Source organism: Ursus arctos, unplaced genomic scaffold (genome assembly GCF_023065955.2).
Source record: "Ursus arctos isolate Adak ecotype North America unplaced genomic scaffold, UrsArc2.0 scaffold_11, whole genome shotgun sequence".
Lineage (NCBI taxonomy): Eukaryota > Metazoa > Chordata > Mammalia > Carnivora > Ursidae > Ursus > Ursus arctos.
The window spans coordinates 30795058-30812462 of record NW_026622775.1 but is presented as its reverse complement, the minus strand read 5'-3'; the positions used below and the strand labels follow the sequence as shown (position 1 = coordinate 30812462).

The 17405-nt window shown below is 35.0% G+C and overlaps 1 protein-coding gene across 1 annotated transcript in view; it reads left to right on the top strand.

Annotated features, from left to right (window-relative positions):
• Positions 1 to 17405, top strand: part of MGAT4D (MGAT4 family member D) — a 37358-nt gene that overhangs the window by 11246 nt on the left and 8707 nt on the right. The window contains exons 5-9 of the mRNA XM_026499384.3: positions 4975 to 5088; positions 6786 to 6861; positions 8168 to 8282; positions 10882 to 11012; positions 16466 to 16573. Of these exons, the coding sequence (XP_026355169.3) occupies positions 4975 to 5088; positions 6786 to 6861; positions 8168 to 8282; positions 10882 to 11012; positions 16466 to 16573 (544 nt within the window). The remainder of the gene's footprint in view (positions 1 to 4974; positions 5089 to 6785; positions 6862 to 8167; positions 8283 to 10881; positions 11013 to 16465; positions 16574 to 17405) is intronic.

Sequence of the window (17405 nt, the reverse complement as noted above, 5' to 3'; positions counted from 1 at the left end):
ACACCCTGCTCCGACAGTCCCTGGCAGAGCAGAGTGTGAGAATGGGGGCTGAGGCTCAGGCACCTTCTGCAGGAAGGGCTCACGTGCCCACACCTGAGGCCCCCACCTGAGCACCTGAGGCTGATCGGTCTCAGCATCACTGGAAGTTAGACAGACATTTTGTGTCTTCTGTTGTGTAGCAAATGAAATACACTGTGAAATAACTATAGAGAATTATTGCCCACCACCTTCCAAAATACAATATAACACAACACAAGACAGCACAGGCTTTTTTTTTTTTTTTAGTTTCAGAGGTAGAATTCAGTGATCCATCAGTTGCATGTAACACCCAGTGCTCAATCCATGATGTGCCCTCTTGATGCCCATCACCCGGTTACCCATCCCCCCACCGATCCCCCCACCCCCACTCCAGAAACCCTCAGTTTGTTTCCTATGATTATGAGTCTCTTATGGTTTGTCTCCCTCTCTGTTTTCCTCTTATTTTATTTTTCCTTCCCTCTCCCTGTATTCATCTTTTTGTTTCTAAAATTCCACATATGAGTGAAATCATACATTTCAGACAGAACAACCTTTAATCTGATCTAAAGTCCAGTTTAGAGTATACACAGTGAATAGAGGAAGCAATCTATGGTAACCACTAGAATGGAGGACATTCTATAGGACAGTTGACCCAGTTCTATTCAAAAAGATAGTTGAGGGAAAAAGAGAAAAAGTGAAATGACTGGTCTGGATAATAAGTTCAAAAAAGAAGTAAGAGGTAACTGGTTATAATGAGAGGATCCTAAGTGAATGCTCACTGGAACACCCCTGCCCGCACCTTCACCCATTAGATACTTGTTAGGATACTGGGCATATTTGAATATCAACTGAATATTAAGTAATATTAAATAACTATTCCTAGCCTTGTAAGGTGTGATAATGGCATGTGGTTGTGTAAATGTCCTTTTTTGATTTTGACACTGAAGAATTAAAGGGTGAGAACTGATTATCTAGGATTTATTTTAAAATTACCTCAACAAGAAAAAAGGGGGCTAAATGTATGAAACAAGTATGGTTTAAAAAAAAAGTAATGGTTATTTAAATCAAATGATTTGGGATTCATTGTAGTCCCGCTTCTGTGTGTGTGTGTGGTAATTTTCATAATAAAAGTTTAAAGACTTGAATTAGACTATTCTCAACAAGCTCAGACTGACGGGGAGAGATGTTAAAACACAGCAGCCTGAGGGAAAACTTGTGTTTGGGGAGGTCCGGAGATGGGAGCACCAGGGGTGGTTTTATACATGCTCTCATTGATGGGGAGGAAGCTGATGGACAAGGTCTGTGGGGGGCAAGGGGGTGGGGTTGGATGCAAGGTACACATGGAAGGAGATTTAGGGGGAAATGATAGGAACGGGTGAAGGAGTAGAAAAAAATAATTAGTTTGAGAAAGGAAAGTGAAATGATAGCATTCCCTTCTTAAAGGGTTTTCTTTTCTCTGTGAAAGGAAGATAGTAGTTAAGAATGAGGGATTTATTGGCAGTGTACTTGAACTCGAGAATGGTTAATGAAGCCTTGAGGTAGATGTTGTGTGTGGAGGGCGAGACAGCACTGGGCAAGATTAGCTAAAGCACCCTTGTATGTTTTGTTTTACCCAAAAAAGATTCCCCAGGAAAAAAAAAGTTGCCTCATACTTGAATCCTTAAAATATTGTCATATTCCAGGATACCCTCTCTTTGTTGCTTTATTCTGCATAATAAACCACTATTTGGAGAAGACACATTAGCCTGAAATGACTTAAATCTATGCTAGTTTGGTGTCCTTATAAGGGAGCCTTAACAGAATCTGTTACAAAGAAGGTGAAGGTTTACAAACAGTTTCTGGGGATATGTGTTGAAATCTTTTGAAGATGACTTTAAAAAAGAATTATAGGGGCTCCTGGGTAGTGCAGTGGTTAAGCATCTGCCTTCGGCTCAGGGTGTGATCCCGGCGTTCTGGGATCGAGCCCCACGTCAGGCTCCTCCACTGGGAGCCTGCTTCTTCCTCTCCCACTCCCCCTGCTTGTGTTCCCTCTTGTGCTGGCTGTCTCTCTCTCTGTCAAATAAATAAATAAAATCTTTAAAAAAAAAAAAGAATTATAGTATGTGGTTACTTGTGGAGATCACAAATAAAAATACTACTTGATGTATAGAAACACTCATGTTTTGCTATAAAATGTACGAAGACAATGTCATTAACTGGAATTTTAGTTAGACTTAACCATCATGTGTATCAGAGAACTATGTCAGATGATTCAAAAAGAGATTTTCATGTTGATAAGAATGTTAATGTCAGCAATCCAGGATAAAGAGTTGGAATAAAATTGTTTTATTTTTTGTGAGAATAGAATAAAACTATAATTTAAAAATAGATATTATAGAATATGCAATTTTAAATGAGATTATATCTAAATTAATGTAGACTCGTAACTTTGCATTTCTATACCTAAATTTTTATATATTTAATTTAGCCAAAACCCTTTTGCTAGGTCTTCTCATTGGGGTTAATGAGAGATTGCTCTCTATATTTTTTTAGAGATTTTATTTATTTACTTGACAGAGATAGAGACAGCCAGCGAGAGAGGGAACACAAGCAGGGGGAGTGGGAGAGGAAGAATCAGGCTCATAGTGGAGGAGCCTGATGTGGGGCTCCATCCCAGAACGCTGGGATCACGCCCTGAGCCGAAGGCAGTCGCTTAACGACTGCGCCACCCAGGCGCCCCGAGATTGTTCTATATTTTATTGGTCCTAAATTTGAGACTATAATTGTTAACGGACCCAACTAAGGTTATATATAAACTTATATGAAACTGTATATAACTGTGTACTTTATATAAAACTATACAGCTGTAAAGTTTCCACTTTTTTAAAACTGTAAGGTAGAATCATTCATTTATAATGGCAACAATGTATAGCTATACTGTTTTCTCTAGCCATTGGCAGCTAGCAATTCTGGTATCATCTCAAGAACTTTCGATGCTATCCATAACCTAACAAGCTAGAAAAGATTTAAAGAATCTTAGAAGGGTGTCACCACACAGGATTTCAAAAGTCTTACTTAAGACAGACTGAATAAAGCTGAGCCTGGAATCTTTCTCTTTATTAGTAATGGGAAATTATACCATCAAGATAGAAATTACTTGTAACTTGTCTTTTGTTGCTTTGGGACTTTGCATGAAATTTTCTGGAGGACAAAATCTACTTATAAGCATCTGTAATCCAAACTTTTGGGTGATTGTATATACTGCAACTTAATGTTATTTCCACTTGCCTCCGCTCTTCTAAATTGCTGTATAAAGTTATGCAATTTCACTTTTAAAAATACAGCTATTACGTTACTAATTTTTACCCCAAACCAAATAGAATTCCTCATTCTTTTCTTCCATACCAACATTTTCTACTCCTCAGGGAACATACTAAAGCGAGTTTTTAAAAAACCTTTCCATTTGATATACCATAAAATCAGAAGAGCCAGTAAGACTTTCATCCCCTGCACTCCCCCATTTATACTCCCACCTAAATAAATAAATCAGTAAACAAACAGACAAATAACCAGGAAAGCTTCCACTAATGCATAGAGCCTGAGAAGAATCGAGTGTCTGTAGATCAGTTCTTTCCCTGCAAGGGTAGGTACTTAGTCCAGTTTTACAGATGAAGAAACCAAAGGTCAGAGGAAGTAAATGACTTGCTTAAAGTGTGTAAGTGAAGGAAGCAACATCGGTGGAGACCCTTTTCTGGGTCTAAACCCCATATTCTCTCTAGTACCGCTAGAGGGTAGCTGCTGCTACCCCATGCTCACGGTACATACCTATTATGAAACATTTGGAAACCATTTAAAAAGCAAATGAAAGGAATCCAATTGTCCACATTCCAATGGCACCAAGAGGCAACAGGACCACATGTGTTGCTGTCTGTAAGTGACTAGACAACAGAGTAACCGTGATCAGACACCTAGAGTCTTTGAAAGGAGCAGTGAGATGATGATATGCATTCGTTATTTATATAGCGATTTGTGAACTGAAGAGTCAGAAGCAAGTTTGTACTTTATGGAATTATTTGTGGTTAATACAGTGTGATGACTCAAATTCAACAGTGTTGTTGAGGGAGACTTATTTAACTGACACATGGTAACCGAGATTCATGCATAATAGAATTGTGCAGAGTGACGACTGCCTATTTTGCACATAATTGAGATTGTGCATATAAAACCCCATCTTGCTTCTTCACCTATTAGCATAAAACAAACATTTTCTTGAGATTTAACATTTTAATAAATAATGTAATGCCTAAATTTAAATCCCATTTAAAGTCATATTATCTGTCTCTAAAGGAAAACTGTTTAAAATGCTGTACCTGGTGTGTCCCATCCTTTACCTTGACGGTACAAGATGTGTATTACAGCTTTTGTGAGCAATATTTAGTGCATTTTAATGATGTCCTAGTTGGTCTATAAATATTAACTTTTAAAAATAAAGATTCTAAAAAGCATGCATAGTCATCCAGTGGGTTATGGACAAGAGTCACACTCAATCCTTGTTTGCTGTGGGGAATCTGTAGTTTCAGCAGCCATGGTGCTATTCAGTAGGACTCTTACTAAACTCAAAACTATGAACTTCAAAAAATCATCCAGTGTTCTATGCTGACTCGTTAGTTCCATTATTTTGAATCTTTTAGAGTACATATCTGATTGTAAACTTGCAAAAATTTAAAGTGTCTATAACTTTTACAACAGGAAATTAATTTTATATTGTATATTTTAACTTTTTGTTAAGTTGCTTACTAATTTATAAAAGAAATACTTAGGCTAAAAAGTATTCGTTTCATAATGTGGATATCGTGTATCAACATGAAATAATTCAATAAAAATATGTGGACATGCATGGGGACATTCTTTTTAAGTATTTGTTATTTTGGTAAATCAAATATTGAGTTGCAAGCTTCCGTTCACTTCTGTTTACAGATTCAAAAGGCAACTAAGGTCTGGATCCTTAGAAATCATTTCAATACCTGCCTTTTTTTATCCAAACATATTACATGTCCAGCAGTCAACTGAGGACTCGGGAAAATCAGAGAGGTAGGACGTATTACCTTAAATACCTTCATCAGATGTAATGTTGGAGCCAGCATCTAATAGATCCCATTTCGAACACAGCCAGCTCCTATTAGCTTGCAAGGGCTGACTATGTGCAGCACTTCCCAGTCTGTGTCCAGTGACCTTAAATTGGTAGTGTGAAATGAGCCATGGTAGGAGCATTTACACCATGGAAATGGGCAAAAGCACAAACGATATAGCTCAGCCCTGCCACTCCCCGAAGAGTCAGTTGTTAAACGTCTACCACCAGCACACCATCGATGATCTGTGTTCACGTGTTCAGCCAATAATTAGCAACGGCATAATGAAGGGGGAAAGAAAGCCTGGGGTTATAAATTATTACGTGTACATTCTAGTTTCAGTTTTTCTCTTTGCTATAGGTCTTCCTAGACAGGTAATTTAGCCTTTGTCTTCTTAGCTTCCCCCTGCTTTCCCACGTGCAAAATAAAATCTACATTATACATTTGGAGAAGTCATTGTAAGAATAAAATATGATAGTATTTATGAAAGAATTTTGAAGAAAAGGTCTATACATGTATAAAGAATCACTATTGCTTGATTATAAATGTTGTAGGTATTGTAAGAAATGTAATAATTTGGTTCCTTGAAACTTAATAGAGTAAAAGAAATGTCAGAATTCAGAGAAAAGTCTGATCCCAGGAAACTTACTAGCTCTGTTTTGTTTTATGATAATAAATGGTATGTCAGAATCTGAAATCTCTTAGGGGTTTTCTTTTGCTTTGAATTAAGTAGTCAGTTCTTAGAGTCATAAAGCTGGGAGACATTGTAGATCCTGTTTTTCCTTCTGCTCATTATGTCTCTATCATCATTTCTTTTTTAAAAAAAAAAAAAATCTCTCTCTGCATCCTCCCTCTCATCCCCATTCCTCTGCCTTGGACTTAGTTCAGGCCATTCATGATCTATTTGTTTTCCCTAAGCCTAGCCTTGCCTGGCCTCTCTTCCAGTCCAATCTCCATAGCGTAGCCAGAAGAATCCCTTTTCATAGGAGATCAGGTCCAAAGTTTCCTTCATGATCTGGTCTCTGCCCACCTCACCATCCTCAGCTTTTCCAACCACTCCTGGTGCCCTGGATCTAGGGTGGCACGCCCTCTCGTGCGTTTAATGCCTTTGCAGTGCTGCTCCTTCCACTGAATGCCCAGCCTCCCGATCCACCCAACCCATCTTATTGTACGCCGTCGTTGCCAATGTCTCTGTGTAGCACTTACCTAATTGTTCCGATTGTATTACTTTTCTGTCTTTTCTCACTGGGTTATGAAATGTAGAAGGGCAGAACTGCATTGTGTATTGCTCTTTGTATGGGAACTGGCTTAATACCTAGCTTAGTTTTAAATTAGAATAAAGTTTCTTCTTACTTTTATTTGAACAAAACCTAAGACCAGAAAGAATATTAACTTTACCACACAGATCAAGATTTAACCAAGACGTAAAATAAATAGATTATGCTTATCGTAGTTTAGTGATGACAGATACTGTGCACTGAATAAAGATGGGAAACATTTTAATATAACTTTTCAGTGTAACATATTCAATTGCACTTACTGTAGATAGTACTCTATGTTAGCTAAACATAAAAAATTGTTTTTAATTACTGAAGTGTGATTATAAATAAAAATTATATAATAATGACAAATGTTAACAGATTTTATTACTCTCTTTAGTTGGCGCATCAAACAAGTACTGGATTTTTGTTTTTTGATGCTGTATGCCCAACCCAAGGCCATGTATTATTTACAGGTAAGATCGTGGTATATTTTATATAATTTAAAGTGGAAGGATTATGTTCTCCTTCCCTCTTTTGATTCTTTCTTCCTCGTTGTATTCCTCCACCTTACTTTTGTATTCAGAAAATACTCATTATATTAAAGTTCCAAAAGGAAGTTTAAAGTTGATTTTATATTAAGTCTTCCTGCTGAATTTACTATTAACAGAGGAAATTATAATTACCTGAAGCAAACTGAAATGAAATTCTCAAATTAGAAAAAAATAGAAATTACACTCCCTGCATTTCTCTTCCCACAAGTTTATTACATTAAGCAGACATATTTTGAGCATTTATTGTATGCCAGACAGTGTATATGGTTATCATTGGTACCCTACATTGGCTCGCCTTGTATAGTCTACCTAGTTCTACAGTGTCTTACTGTATTTCTGAAATAAATCCATTATACATAGCTTGTATTCCCTGAATTCTGGCGTATTTTTAAATAATAGTGTTATGTTTCCTAGCAGTAAGTATACGTCTTACTAATGTGACAATATGCAGTTGTAAGAAGAGTTTGCAAAATATTATTGGAGAAGAGAGAATGTTAGAAAAAGGCCCGAAGCAGGGTCTTCTCTTTTCCTGGAGGAAAAAAAAATCTCTTCTGATTCCTAGTTAGTGGCATGTAACAGAAACATGAGATCCAGCCAATGTATTCTTCCCAATTTGAAACAACACAATTCTCTTTTATGCTCTGGTGATGCACTTGAGGACTTCCACATTTTTCTGAATCATTTGGGAGGCCCTCTGAGTGCATAGAATACATATTTATGAGATTTTTAAAAAAAAGAAAATTCTAGTTTCTCTTTCCCCCTCTCTTGGGGAGAACTATTCTTAGGTTTACGTGCAGCGTCACTCTACCCAGCTAGTGGTGGATGAGAGTGCCGGCTCCCTTTTGTCATCTCTTGGCCAGCTACCCTCTCTGGCGATAGGACATGGCACCTGTCATCTCAAACATAAAGCAAGTTGGCCTTAAATTAGAAATGGAAGTATTTGTAAAGATGAAAATGGATTCAGATTAGCAAATTTTTTTCAATGAGGATTTAGATTGAGTGTTCCATACTAGCATTTAGGAAAGAAACAGATCATCTCTGGTCTGAGAATCTGAAAGTGAAAACTAATAATAAATACCCTCTCAGCAAATTGAACTAAAAATAAGATTGATCTCATAAAAACATTTTCTGAAGTGTATCCTATTGAAAGTATTTTCAATTCTCAAGCTAATGCAGCTTATTCAATGGAAATATCAAAGGAACTAATGACTTTTTGTTTTTTCTCCAGCTAGAAGATGATATCATTGCTAAAAAGATGTACTTTACAAAAATCACAGATTTTGTGCATAACATCACTTCAAAGAATTGGTTTTATATTGAGTTTTCAATTCTTGGATTTATAGGTAAGCATAGATCTATTTTTTAGCACACAACAATCTTAAAAGTTCTTAAGAACTTAACCAGTCTGTTACTAAATGGAAAGGAATGGCATGATTTCTAGAAAATACTATTAATTTAATAGCAAGATTAAATTCAAGTATCTGAATTTCAGAAGATGTATTTTTAAACCAATTTTTTCCTAGATGGACAATATAAATTAGGAGGTTGACATATACGTATATGTTATAAAACCGTAAGAAAGCTACCACTTGCTAAATGCTTGCTGGGAGTCTGGCACACATGTTAGCTCAGTCACTAAAATGTACTTTTCTATTTTACATAGAAAAATACTTTCAGTTTACATAGAAACTCAAGGACTTAAAGTTATAGAGAAAGGAATTCTAACTTAGGACTCCCATACTCTAAATTCCCTGTAATTTCCAGTATGCCAAAGCTGACATACTTAGGAAAGTATAAAAATATATGAATCCGACCCACCACAGAAGAGTTTCTAAAATTGGGGCCCGTGATGTGATTTTTAAAAAATTTCTTCTGTGAACTTTCTTTTTTCTTCCTTCCACTCTTTTCACCCTTCCTTCTATACTTTTCCTTTTATTTGAACCTTGAGGCAGCAAGTTGAATGACCATACTCATTTCACGGTGCACGTCATCGTGTCTTTGTGCAGGAGCCCTCTCTTATTTTATTCTTTTGTTTTCTGCCCAGTCCCTCCTCCCACTTCCTCCCACCCCCCAACAGGTTTGCACTTCAAAGTATACATATAAATATGCATGTATCCAGGTCAAATACTTGGTGTTTATCATGTTTGTACCTGCTTAAAGTTTACATAAGCGGGTGATGTGATAAGCCTATTCATGGCCCTTACATTTGTGTCCTCAAAACTAGATTTTAAAACAGCCAACATGTCAATTTATGTCCATTTAGTTTATTGCTCCTTCCGGCTGTTGCATAAGCCCTATGTAATAATCCATTTAATTTATCTACCTCAGAGTGTTTGACCTTGATTGCTTCCAACTCTCTGCTGCCACAAAGAAATGAAGTGACATATCTGTCCCCGGGAGCGGGATCCCTGAGGGTCAATGTAGCAGTGTCTCTGTGTAGCCAGATTGCTTTGCAGACTGGCTGTACGATTTATACTCCCTTAAGCATGCGTGTGACTTCGGGCTTCTCCATATGCTTGACAGCATTTGAGTCTATCCATTACATCTTTTTTTGTTGTTTTTGGCCACTGGGAGGAGTGTAAAGCATTTCTCTGACTGCTCATGAAATCTGTTATTCATATACTTACTTGACCACCTCCTTTCCCGTACTTTTTTGTCAAGTGTTGTAGAATCCAATTTTAAGATCTCAAAGGTTTTTGTTCAGCTTTGATTTAAATAAGAAGACAAATTATAGGTAGCAGTAATACCTGATGAGCTTGAAGAGGAAGTAATTTTGTTGATACATTACTTTGTGAGCTCTAAATTCCTTTTTATCTTTTTCACCAAAGTCAGGTATGAGAAGGATAGAGAATATTCACATTCTGATCACAAGGGCACATTGAAGAGCAGCACTATATATAATGCTGAAGTCTTATTTAAGCTTAAGTTTACAAGGGCTTTGTTTTCTGTTGTTGTAATAATAATAGTTTTCTTACTCAATATTACCAAAAATATGAGTTTGCTAAACAGAATCTTATAGCATACTGACAGCAGGTAAGGAAAACACAAATACTGTATCAGCTATTTCCATCATTAAATTACTTGTTTTGGTCACTATATAAATGGGTGCCAAAAAATTAAAATACAACTGTACATTTGATTAAGTAACCCATACAGACTCAGCTGCCAGTGAAGAAAACAAAGCATGCTTATTTCCTACCAGCATGTTTATTAAATGGTTAAATGTATTTTATACTATTTTCTTTGAAGTGAAAATTTGCCTGAATATTATACCTTCAACTTCACTTTAAAATTACATTAATTTTAAAATTAAAGATGTAGTATATTTGAAAAAAAGCAATTGGACCTAATGAAATATCCTACCTTAAAATATAGCAAATCTGTAAGAATCACAAATATAAAACAGAAATAAAATTCATATAAAATGATGCTCAAATACTGAAATAATACTGTATTCTAATCAAAATTTAGTATTAAACATTTAAAAATCTGGTAGATAAAGTTTTACAAACGTTAGGTTATAAATCAGTTTCTGCAAAATTAAGTAAAATATTATAGCTCCTATAATTTTCATTTTATGTATATATCTTTTTTTATTATTATGTATGTATCTTTCACATGTCTTAGAAAATTGATCTCATTGCTTATCAAAGTTGATTACCTGAGAGTATTCAGTATTCTAAAACTGCTTCACACTTTTCTTGCCCAGAAATGGTAATCTTTAATACTTAAGCAGATATGTTATTTTGTTTTATTATCCTTCAACTTCACTAATACTTTAAGCTTTCTTTATTTTGAAGGAATATGATATATTTAATTTTTAATGATTTTTTTGGTCCTTTCTCATGTTAATAGAATGAACAGCTATATATAAGTGTTATTTTATGATATGTAGTGTAAACACTCAAGAGTTATTTGGATTTGTTTACTTTTTCTTCATAGGAAAGCTATTTAAATCTGAGGACTTAACTGACTTTGTACGGTTTTTTTTAATGTTCTACAAAGATAAACCCATAGACTTGCTCTTGGGGGACATTTTTCAGGTAAAGATGTGTAACCCAGGCGAAACTCCTGTGAGTATTTCTTTACTTTGTAAATACAAAATATTTTAGGAAAATACTGTCTAATATAATTCCCTAAAAATTTGTTTACCAAACTAAACCTGATGAATGCATTAATTATTTAACTTTTGGTATACAGAATTTTTACTGACACTTATACCTACTAAATGAAGTAACGAGAAGCCACAAATTTAGTGAAAAGTGGAAAAAAAGAGACAAAAAACCAAACAAACAAATAATAAAGTGATGGGTGTAAATCCAAATATGTCAACATTTACATCAAATGTAAAAGACCAAAATATGCCCATTAAGAGTTCATCAGGATGGATTAAAAAACACTGTGCAATTACTTGCTGTCTATACTCAGTTTAAATATAATGATATACACAGGTTAAAAGTAAAAGGTGGAGTAAAGAAATACCTGCAGACACTAATCAAAGGAAATCTGTAGTAGCTATATTACTATCAAAGTAGATTTTGGTGCAAAAAAACCCAAAAAATATGACCAGGGATCGAGAAAGATAATATATACAGGTAAAAGGGTCAAATCACCAAGAAGATATAATAATCCTAATGACATGCATCTAATGGCAGAGCCTCAAAATACATTAAGCAAAAGATGACAGAACTAAAGGAAAAAATGGGTTAGTTTGCAATTATAGTTGGAGACTTCAACACTCCTCTCTCAGTAAGCAACAGAGCTGGTGGGTAGAAAACCAGCAAAGAGAGAAAAGAATTGAACAACACCATCTACCATCTGGATTTAATTGATATTTTATTTTATTTTGAAGATTTTATTTATTTGACAGAGAGAGAGCACAAGCAAGGGGAGTGGCAGGCAGAGGGAGAGGAAGAAGCAGGCTTCCAACTCAGCGGGCTTGATCCCGGGACCCTGGGATCATGACCTGAGCCAAAGGCAGATGCTTAACCGACAGAGCCACACTTAATACTGAGCCCCTTAACTGCCATTTTAAAAACACTATGTCCAACAGCAGTAGAAAACACATTCTTTTAAAACACGTATAGAACATTCACCAAAATAGACATGTCTTGTATCATAAAACAAAGCTTCACAAATTTAAGATGAAATCACAAAAAAAATGAAACCAAAATCTGACAACAGTGGAATAAAATTAGAAATTAATAATAGAAAGATAACTGAAAAATCTACAAGCACTTGGAATTTGAACAATACACTCCTGAATAAACCATGAGTGAAAGAGGAAGTCTCTAAAGGAAATTAGAAAATACTTTGAATTGAATGAAATGAAAATACAACCTATCAAAATTTGTGGGATGCAACTGAAGCACTGCTTATGGAGAAATTTATCCCAGAAGAAATCATTATCTTAGAAGAGAAGAAAGATCTCACATTAATAATCTCAGCTTCCACCTTAAGTCACTAGAAAAAGAAGAGCAAAATAAACCCAAATTAAGCAGAAGACAATAATAGCTATGAGGGCAGAAAGAAACAATTAAAAACATAAAAGCAGTAGAGAAAATTAATGAAACCAAAATCTGGATCTTTGAAAAGAGCAAGAAAACTGATAAATTTCTAATAAGATTGACAAAACCCAAAAACATAAATTATCAATATTAAAATGAAAGTATCATGGTATGTATGTATATGTGTGTGTGTGTGTGTGTGTAAATCCAACAAAATATGTAGTTTATCTATATGCTGAAAACTTAAAAATGCTAATGAAAGAAGTAGACATATCATGACCATGGACTGGAAGGCTCAATGTAGTAAATATACAAATGCTTCCTAAATTAATCTATGGATTTAGCATAATTCCCATCAAAATCCCACAGGATTTTCTATGGTAGATATAGACAAGCTAATTCTAAAATTTTTAAGAAAAGGCAAATTAACTAGTTTAGCTAAAATGATTTTGAAAAAGAAGTATAAAGTTGGAGGCATCACACTACTCAATATCAAATCTTATGATAAAGCTACAGTAAGCAAGACAAATATTTATAGGTAAAGAGATAAATGAATAGACCCATGGAACAAAACAGACTGTTCAGATAGGTTCACAAAATATGGCCAATTGATATTTGATGAAAGAGCATATGCAATTCAATGGAGAAAGAATAGTCTTCTCAACAAATGTGTATCGGATCAATTGAAGCTGTGTGTATGTGGGTGTGCGCATGTGTGCACATATATATCTATATCTATACGATCTCAACCTAAACATCACACTTGATACAAACTTTATTTCAAAATACATCATCTTTCGGGGCGCCTGGGTGGCTCAGTCGTTGGGCGTCTGCCTTCGGCCCAGGGCGTGATCCTGGCGTTCCGGGATCGAGCCCCGCATCAGGCTCCTCCACTGGGAGCCTGCTTCTTCCTCTCCCACTCCCCCTGCTTGTGTTCCTTCTCTCGCTGGCTGCCTCTCTCTCTGTCAAATAAATAAATAAAATCTTTAAAAAAAAAAACAAAATACATCATCTTTCTAAATATGAAACATAAACTATAAAACTTTTAGAAGAAAATGTAGAAAAGTATCTTCAGGATTCAGGACCAGGAGAAGAGTTCTTAGACATGACCCTAAAACCATGATCTTTTTTTTTTTTTTATTGCTAAATTGGATTTCATCCAATTTAAAATCTTTTGTACTGTAAAATTTACTGCTAGAGAATAAGACACCATAGACTAGGAAGAAATATTTGTAAATTCCATATATAACAAGGATTTGTATTCAGAATATACATATATATATATATATTATTCTCAAAACTTAACAACAGGAAAACAACCCAATTAAAGACACTACACTAGACACTACAAAGGTGTTTCTCCCTTACTGAAGTAAGCAATGAACTCAGCTTTCCTTTGTCAACAGGTTATTTGGGGGTTAATTTTGGGAGCCAGCATTTGATAATATCATCTCATTGGTACTTCTATTAACAGCTTAGCAAATATTAGCATATTTCCTAAATTTTAACTCCTCAACTAATTTTATATGACCTTAGTTTCAAATTAAATTAATTCTAGATTAGTTTACAGTTTAAAAACAATAATTTAATATAATATTTTCCTACATGTTAGTGCTGCGTAGAAATGCATCTAAGTAACTCTGCTATTTAAGAAATAAAACAAAAAGGCAACCTACTGAATGAGAGAAGATATTTACAAATAATAAAAATCTGATAAGTGGTTAAATATCCTAAATGTATAAAGAACTTCTACAACTTCACACCAAAAAAACCCCAATCCAATTAAAAAATGGGCAGATAACCTGAATAAACCTTTTTCCAAAGAAGCCATACAGATGGGGGCAACCGGGTGGCTCAGTTGGTTAAGGGTCTGCTTTCAGCTCAGGTTATGATCTCAGGGTCCTGGGATGGAGCCCCAAGTCAGGCTCTCTGCTCAGCAGGGACTCTGCTTCTCCCTTTTCCTCTGTGCTCTCTCTCTCTTTCTCTCTCTCTTAAATAAATAAATAGCGATACAGATGATCAACAGATCTATGAAAAGATACTCAACATGACTTATCATCAGGGAAATGCAAATCAGAACCATAATGAACTAGCACTTCACACTGGTCAGAATGGCCAAAATAAAAAACAGAAGAAATAACAAGTGTTGGCAAGGATGTAGAGAAAAAAGAACCCTTGTGTGCTGTTGGCTGGAATGTAAATTGGTGAATCCATGCGGAAAACAGTATGGAGGTTCCTCAAAAAATTAAAAATAGAATTACCATATGATCCAGTAATTCCACACTGGATATTTACCCAGAGAAAATGAAATATAATTGGAAAAAATATATATACCCCTATGTTTTTGTAGCATTATTTACAATAGCCAATTATGGAAGCAGCCCAAGAGTCCCTCAATAGATGAATGGATAAGGAAGATGTGATACACACACACACACACACACACACACACACACACACACACTGGAATATTATTCAGTCATAAAAAAGAATGAAATCTTAACATTTGCAACAACATGGATGGAACTAGAGAGTATAATACTAAGTGAAAAAAATCAGTCAGAGAAAGACAACTATGATATGATTTCACTCATGTGCAATTTAAGAAACAAAACAAATGAGCAAAGGAAAAAAAAAAGAGAGACAAACCAAGAAATAGACTCTTTGATGGGGGAGGGTCAGAGGGAAAAGGAGAGAGAGAATTACCCAGGTGCCCCAAGAAATAGATTTAACTGTAGAAAACAAACTGGAGGTTACCAAAGGGAGGTGGGTGGGGGGATGGGGGAAGTAGGTGAGGGGATTAAGAGTACACTTATCATGATGAGCACTGAGTAATGTATAGAATTGTTGAATCACTACATTGTACACTTGAAACTAATACAACTCTGTATTTTAACTATACTGGAATAAAAATTATGTTAACTATACTTGAAAAAAAGGCATCTCGGTGGCTCAGTCAGTTAAGCATCTGACTCTTCATTTGTGCTCAGGTCATGATCTCAGGGTCCTGATCTGATGGTCATGATCTCAGGTCATGATCTCAGCACTCCATGTGGCTCTGTGCTCAGGGAGAGTCTGGTTGAAATTCTGTCTCTCCCACTCCCTCTGCCCCTCGCCTCTGGGTACTTGCTCACACATGCTCTGACTCTCTCTATCTCTCAAATAAATAAATCTTTTTTAAAAATTGAGTATATAAATTTGAGATGCATTTTTATGAATTTTCTATGTATACAGTATATAACGTAATTCTCAACAATCATAGTAATTTCAGATGTTTGCTTCTAACAGGAATGGTGTCACAGGTCATCTTTCTTATTTTTATTTTTAATGAGAATAACCAAATCTTTTTCCATAAAGTATATTGGTTCTTTGTTTTAATCATAAATTTTTTCTAGTTAAGAAGAAATTAAGGAGGATGTAACTCAGTGTAGGAATTAATAAGTATGGGAAGAGAAAGAGTAATGTAGTCTGAGAGAAATGGATAGAAAAATACAAAAAAAATTTCATCTATGTAATTGAAATAAAAAGAAGGGAGCAGAAATGTATAGTTGGTACAACAGTAGCCTGATTTTCTAAGACAGAGTTCAGGAAAATACATGCTTTAACTAAAACCTTTTTATATTTCAACTTGTGTTTTATCATTCTTTTTTTTTCAATTTTTTAAATGTTTTTTTATTATGTTATGTTAGTCACCATACAGTACATCCCTGGTTTTTGATGTAAAGTTCAATGATTCATTAGTTGCGTATAACACCCAGTGCACCATGCAATACGTGCCCTCCTTACTACCCATCACCAGCCTATCCCATTCCCCCACCCCTCTCCCCTCTGAAGCCCTCAATGTGTTTTATCATTCTTATGAAGACAAAGGTAAGAAATAAAGTCGTATTTAATTTTAAATATTAAAATAAAACTCTGGCAAAAACTAATATAATACAAAATTCTGCCATCCATAAATGCAATAAAAAGGAGTATTTGGGTTGTTACAGAAGATTGTTGTTTCTCTTATTTTTCCCTAGGAAAAATGTGCAGAACGAAATAAGCAAATTCGTATTCGATATAAACCTTCTCTTTTCCAGCATGTGGGTATACAGTCATCATTCCCTGGAAGAGAACAATATTCCAAAGTAAGATTTTGAAATGTAACTTGAGTAATATACAATGTCTCATGAACTTATAAAATATTGTTTAGAAAAGGAGTGATGAAAACATGAGACTATAAAATATGGTTGTTTAAACATAATTCATTTTATGATAACTATGTGTTGTGAAGAGCAATCATCTTTTCAAGATGCAAGTTATCTGGCATGGTAAGAAAAATCCAGCCTTCTTTGGCTTACTGTTACCAGCTGTGCAAGTCAAATAATGACTGCAAATGTGTTTTAAAATCATAATAAAATTCACCATTTTAGTCTAGTATTTAAAGTTATAGAAGAATATTTCTAAATAAAATGCTCCTATTACTGAATTTAAATTTATCAACATTCTTATTTCAGATCACTGTTTACCATATCAACAAAAATTCAGTATTGTTTGATTTTTAATCGTTCTTTAATTTTCCATCATTTTTGGAAGCAATGTTATTTGTAATTGACTTAGCATCTTGGTAGGGTGGAAGAAGCAAAGACTTCAGAGTCAAAACAACTAGTTTTTAGTTATGGTGACCTATGTGATATGGGGCAAACCCTAACTCTCCTCTGTGCTTTTCTCATCTGTAAGAGAAGTTTAAATTAGATGATCCTTAAGATGTTTTCCACCTTTGAAATACTATTGACATCTCTCCCTTCTTAGTTTCTTCGCACAACAAAGCAAATGACTGCTTTAATCCTTTGTCAGTTGAAATGAGAGAAATGTACATATGCATACTCCCATCGTTTCATTCATTATTTATGACCTGTCCTCTTTCCACCTTTTCTACTCCTTATCTCTATGTATTTCTTGTACTGCACTCTTTGGAAC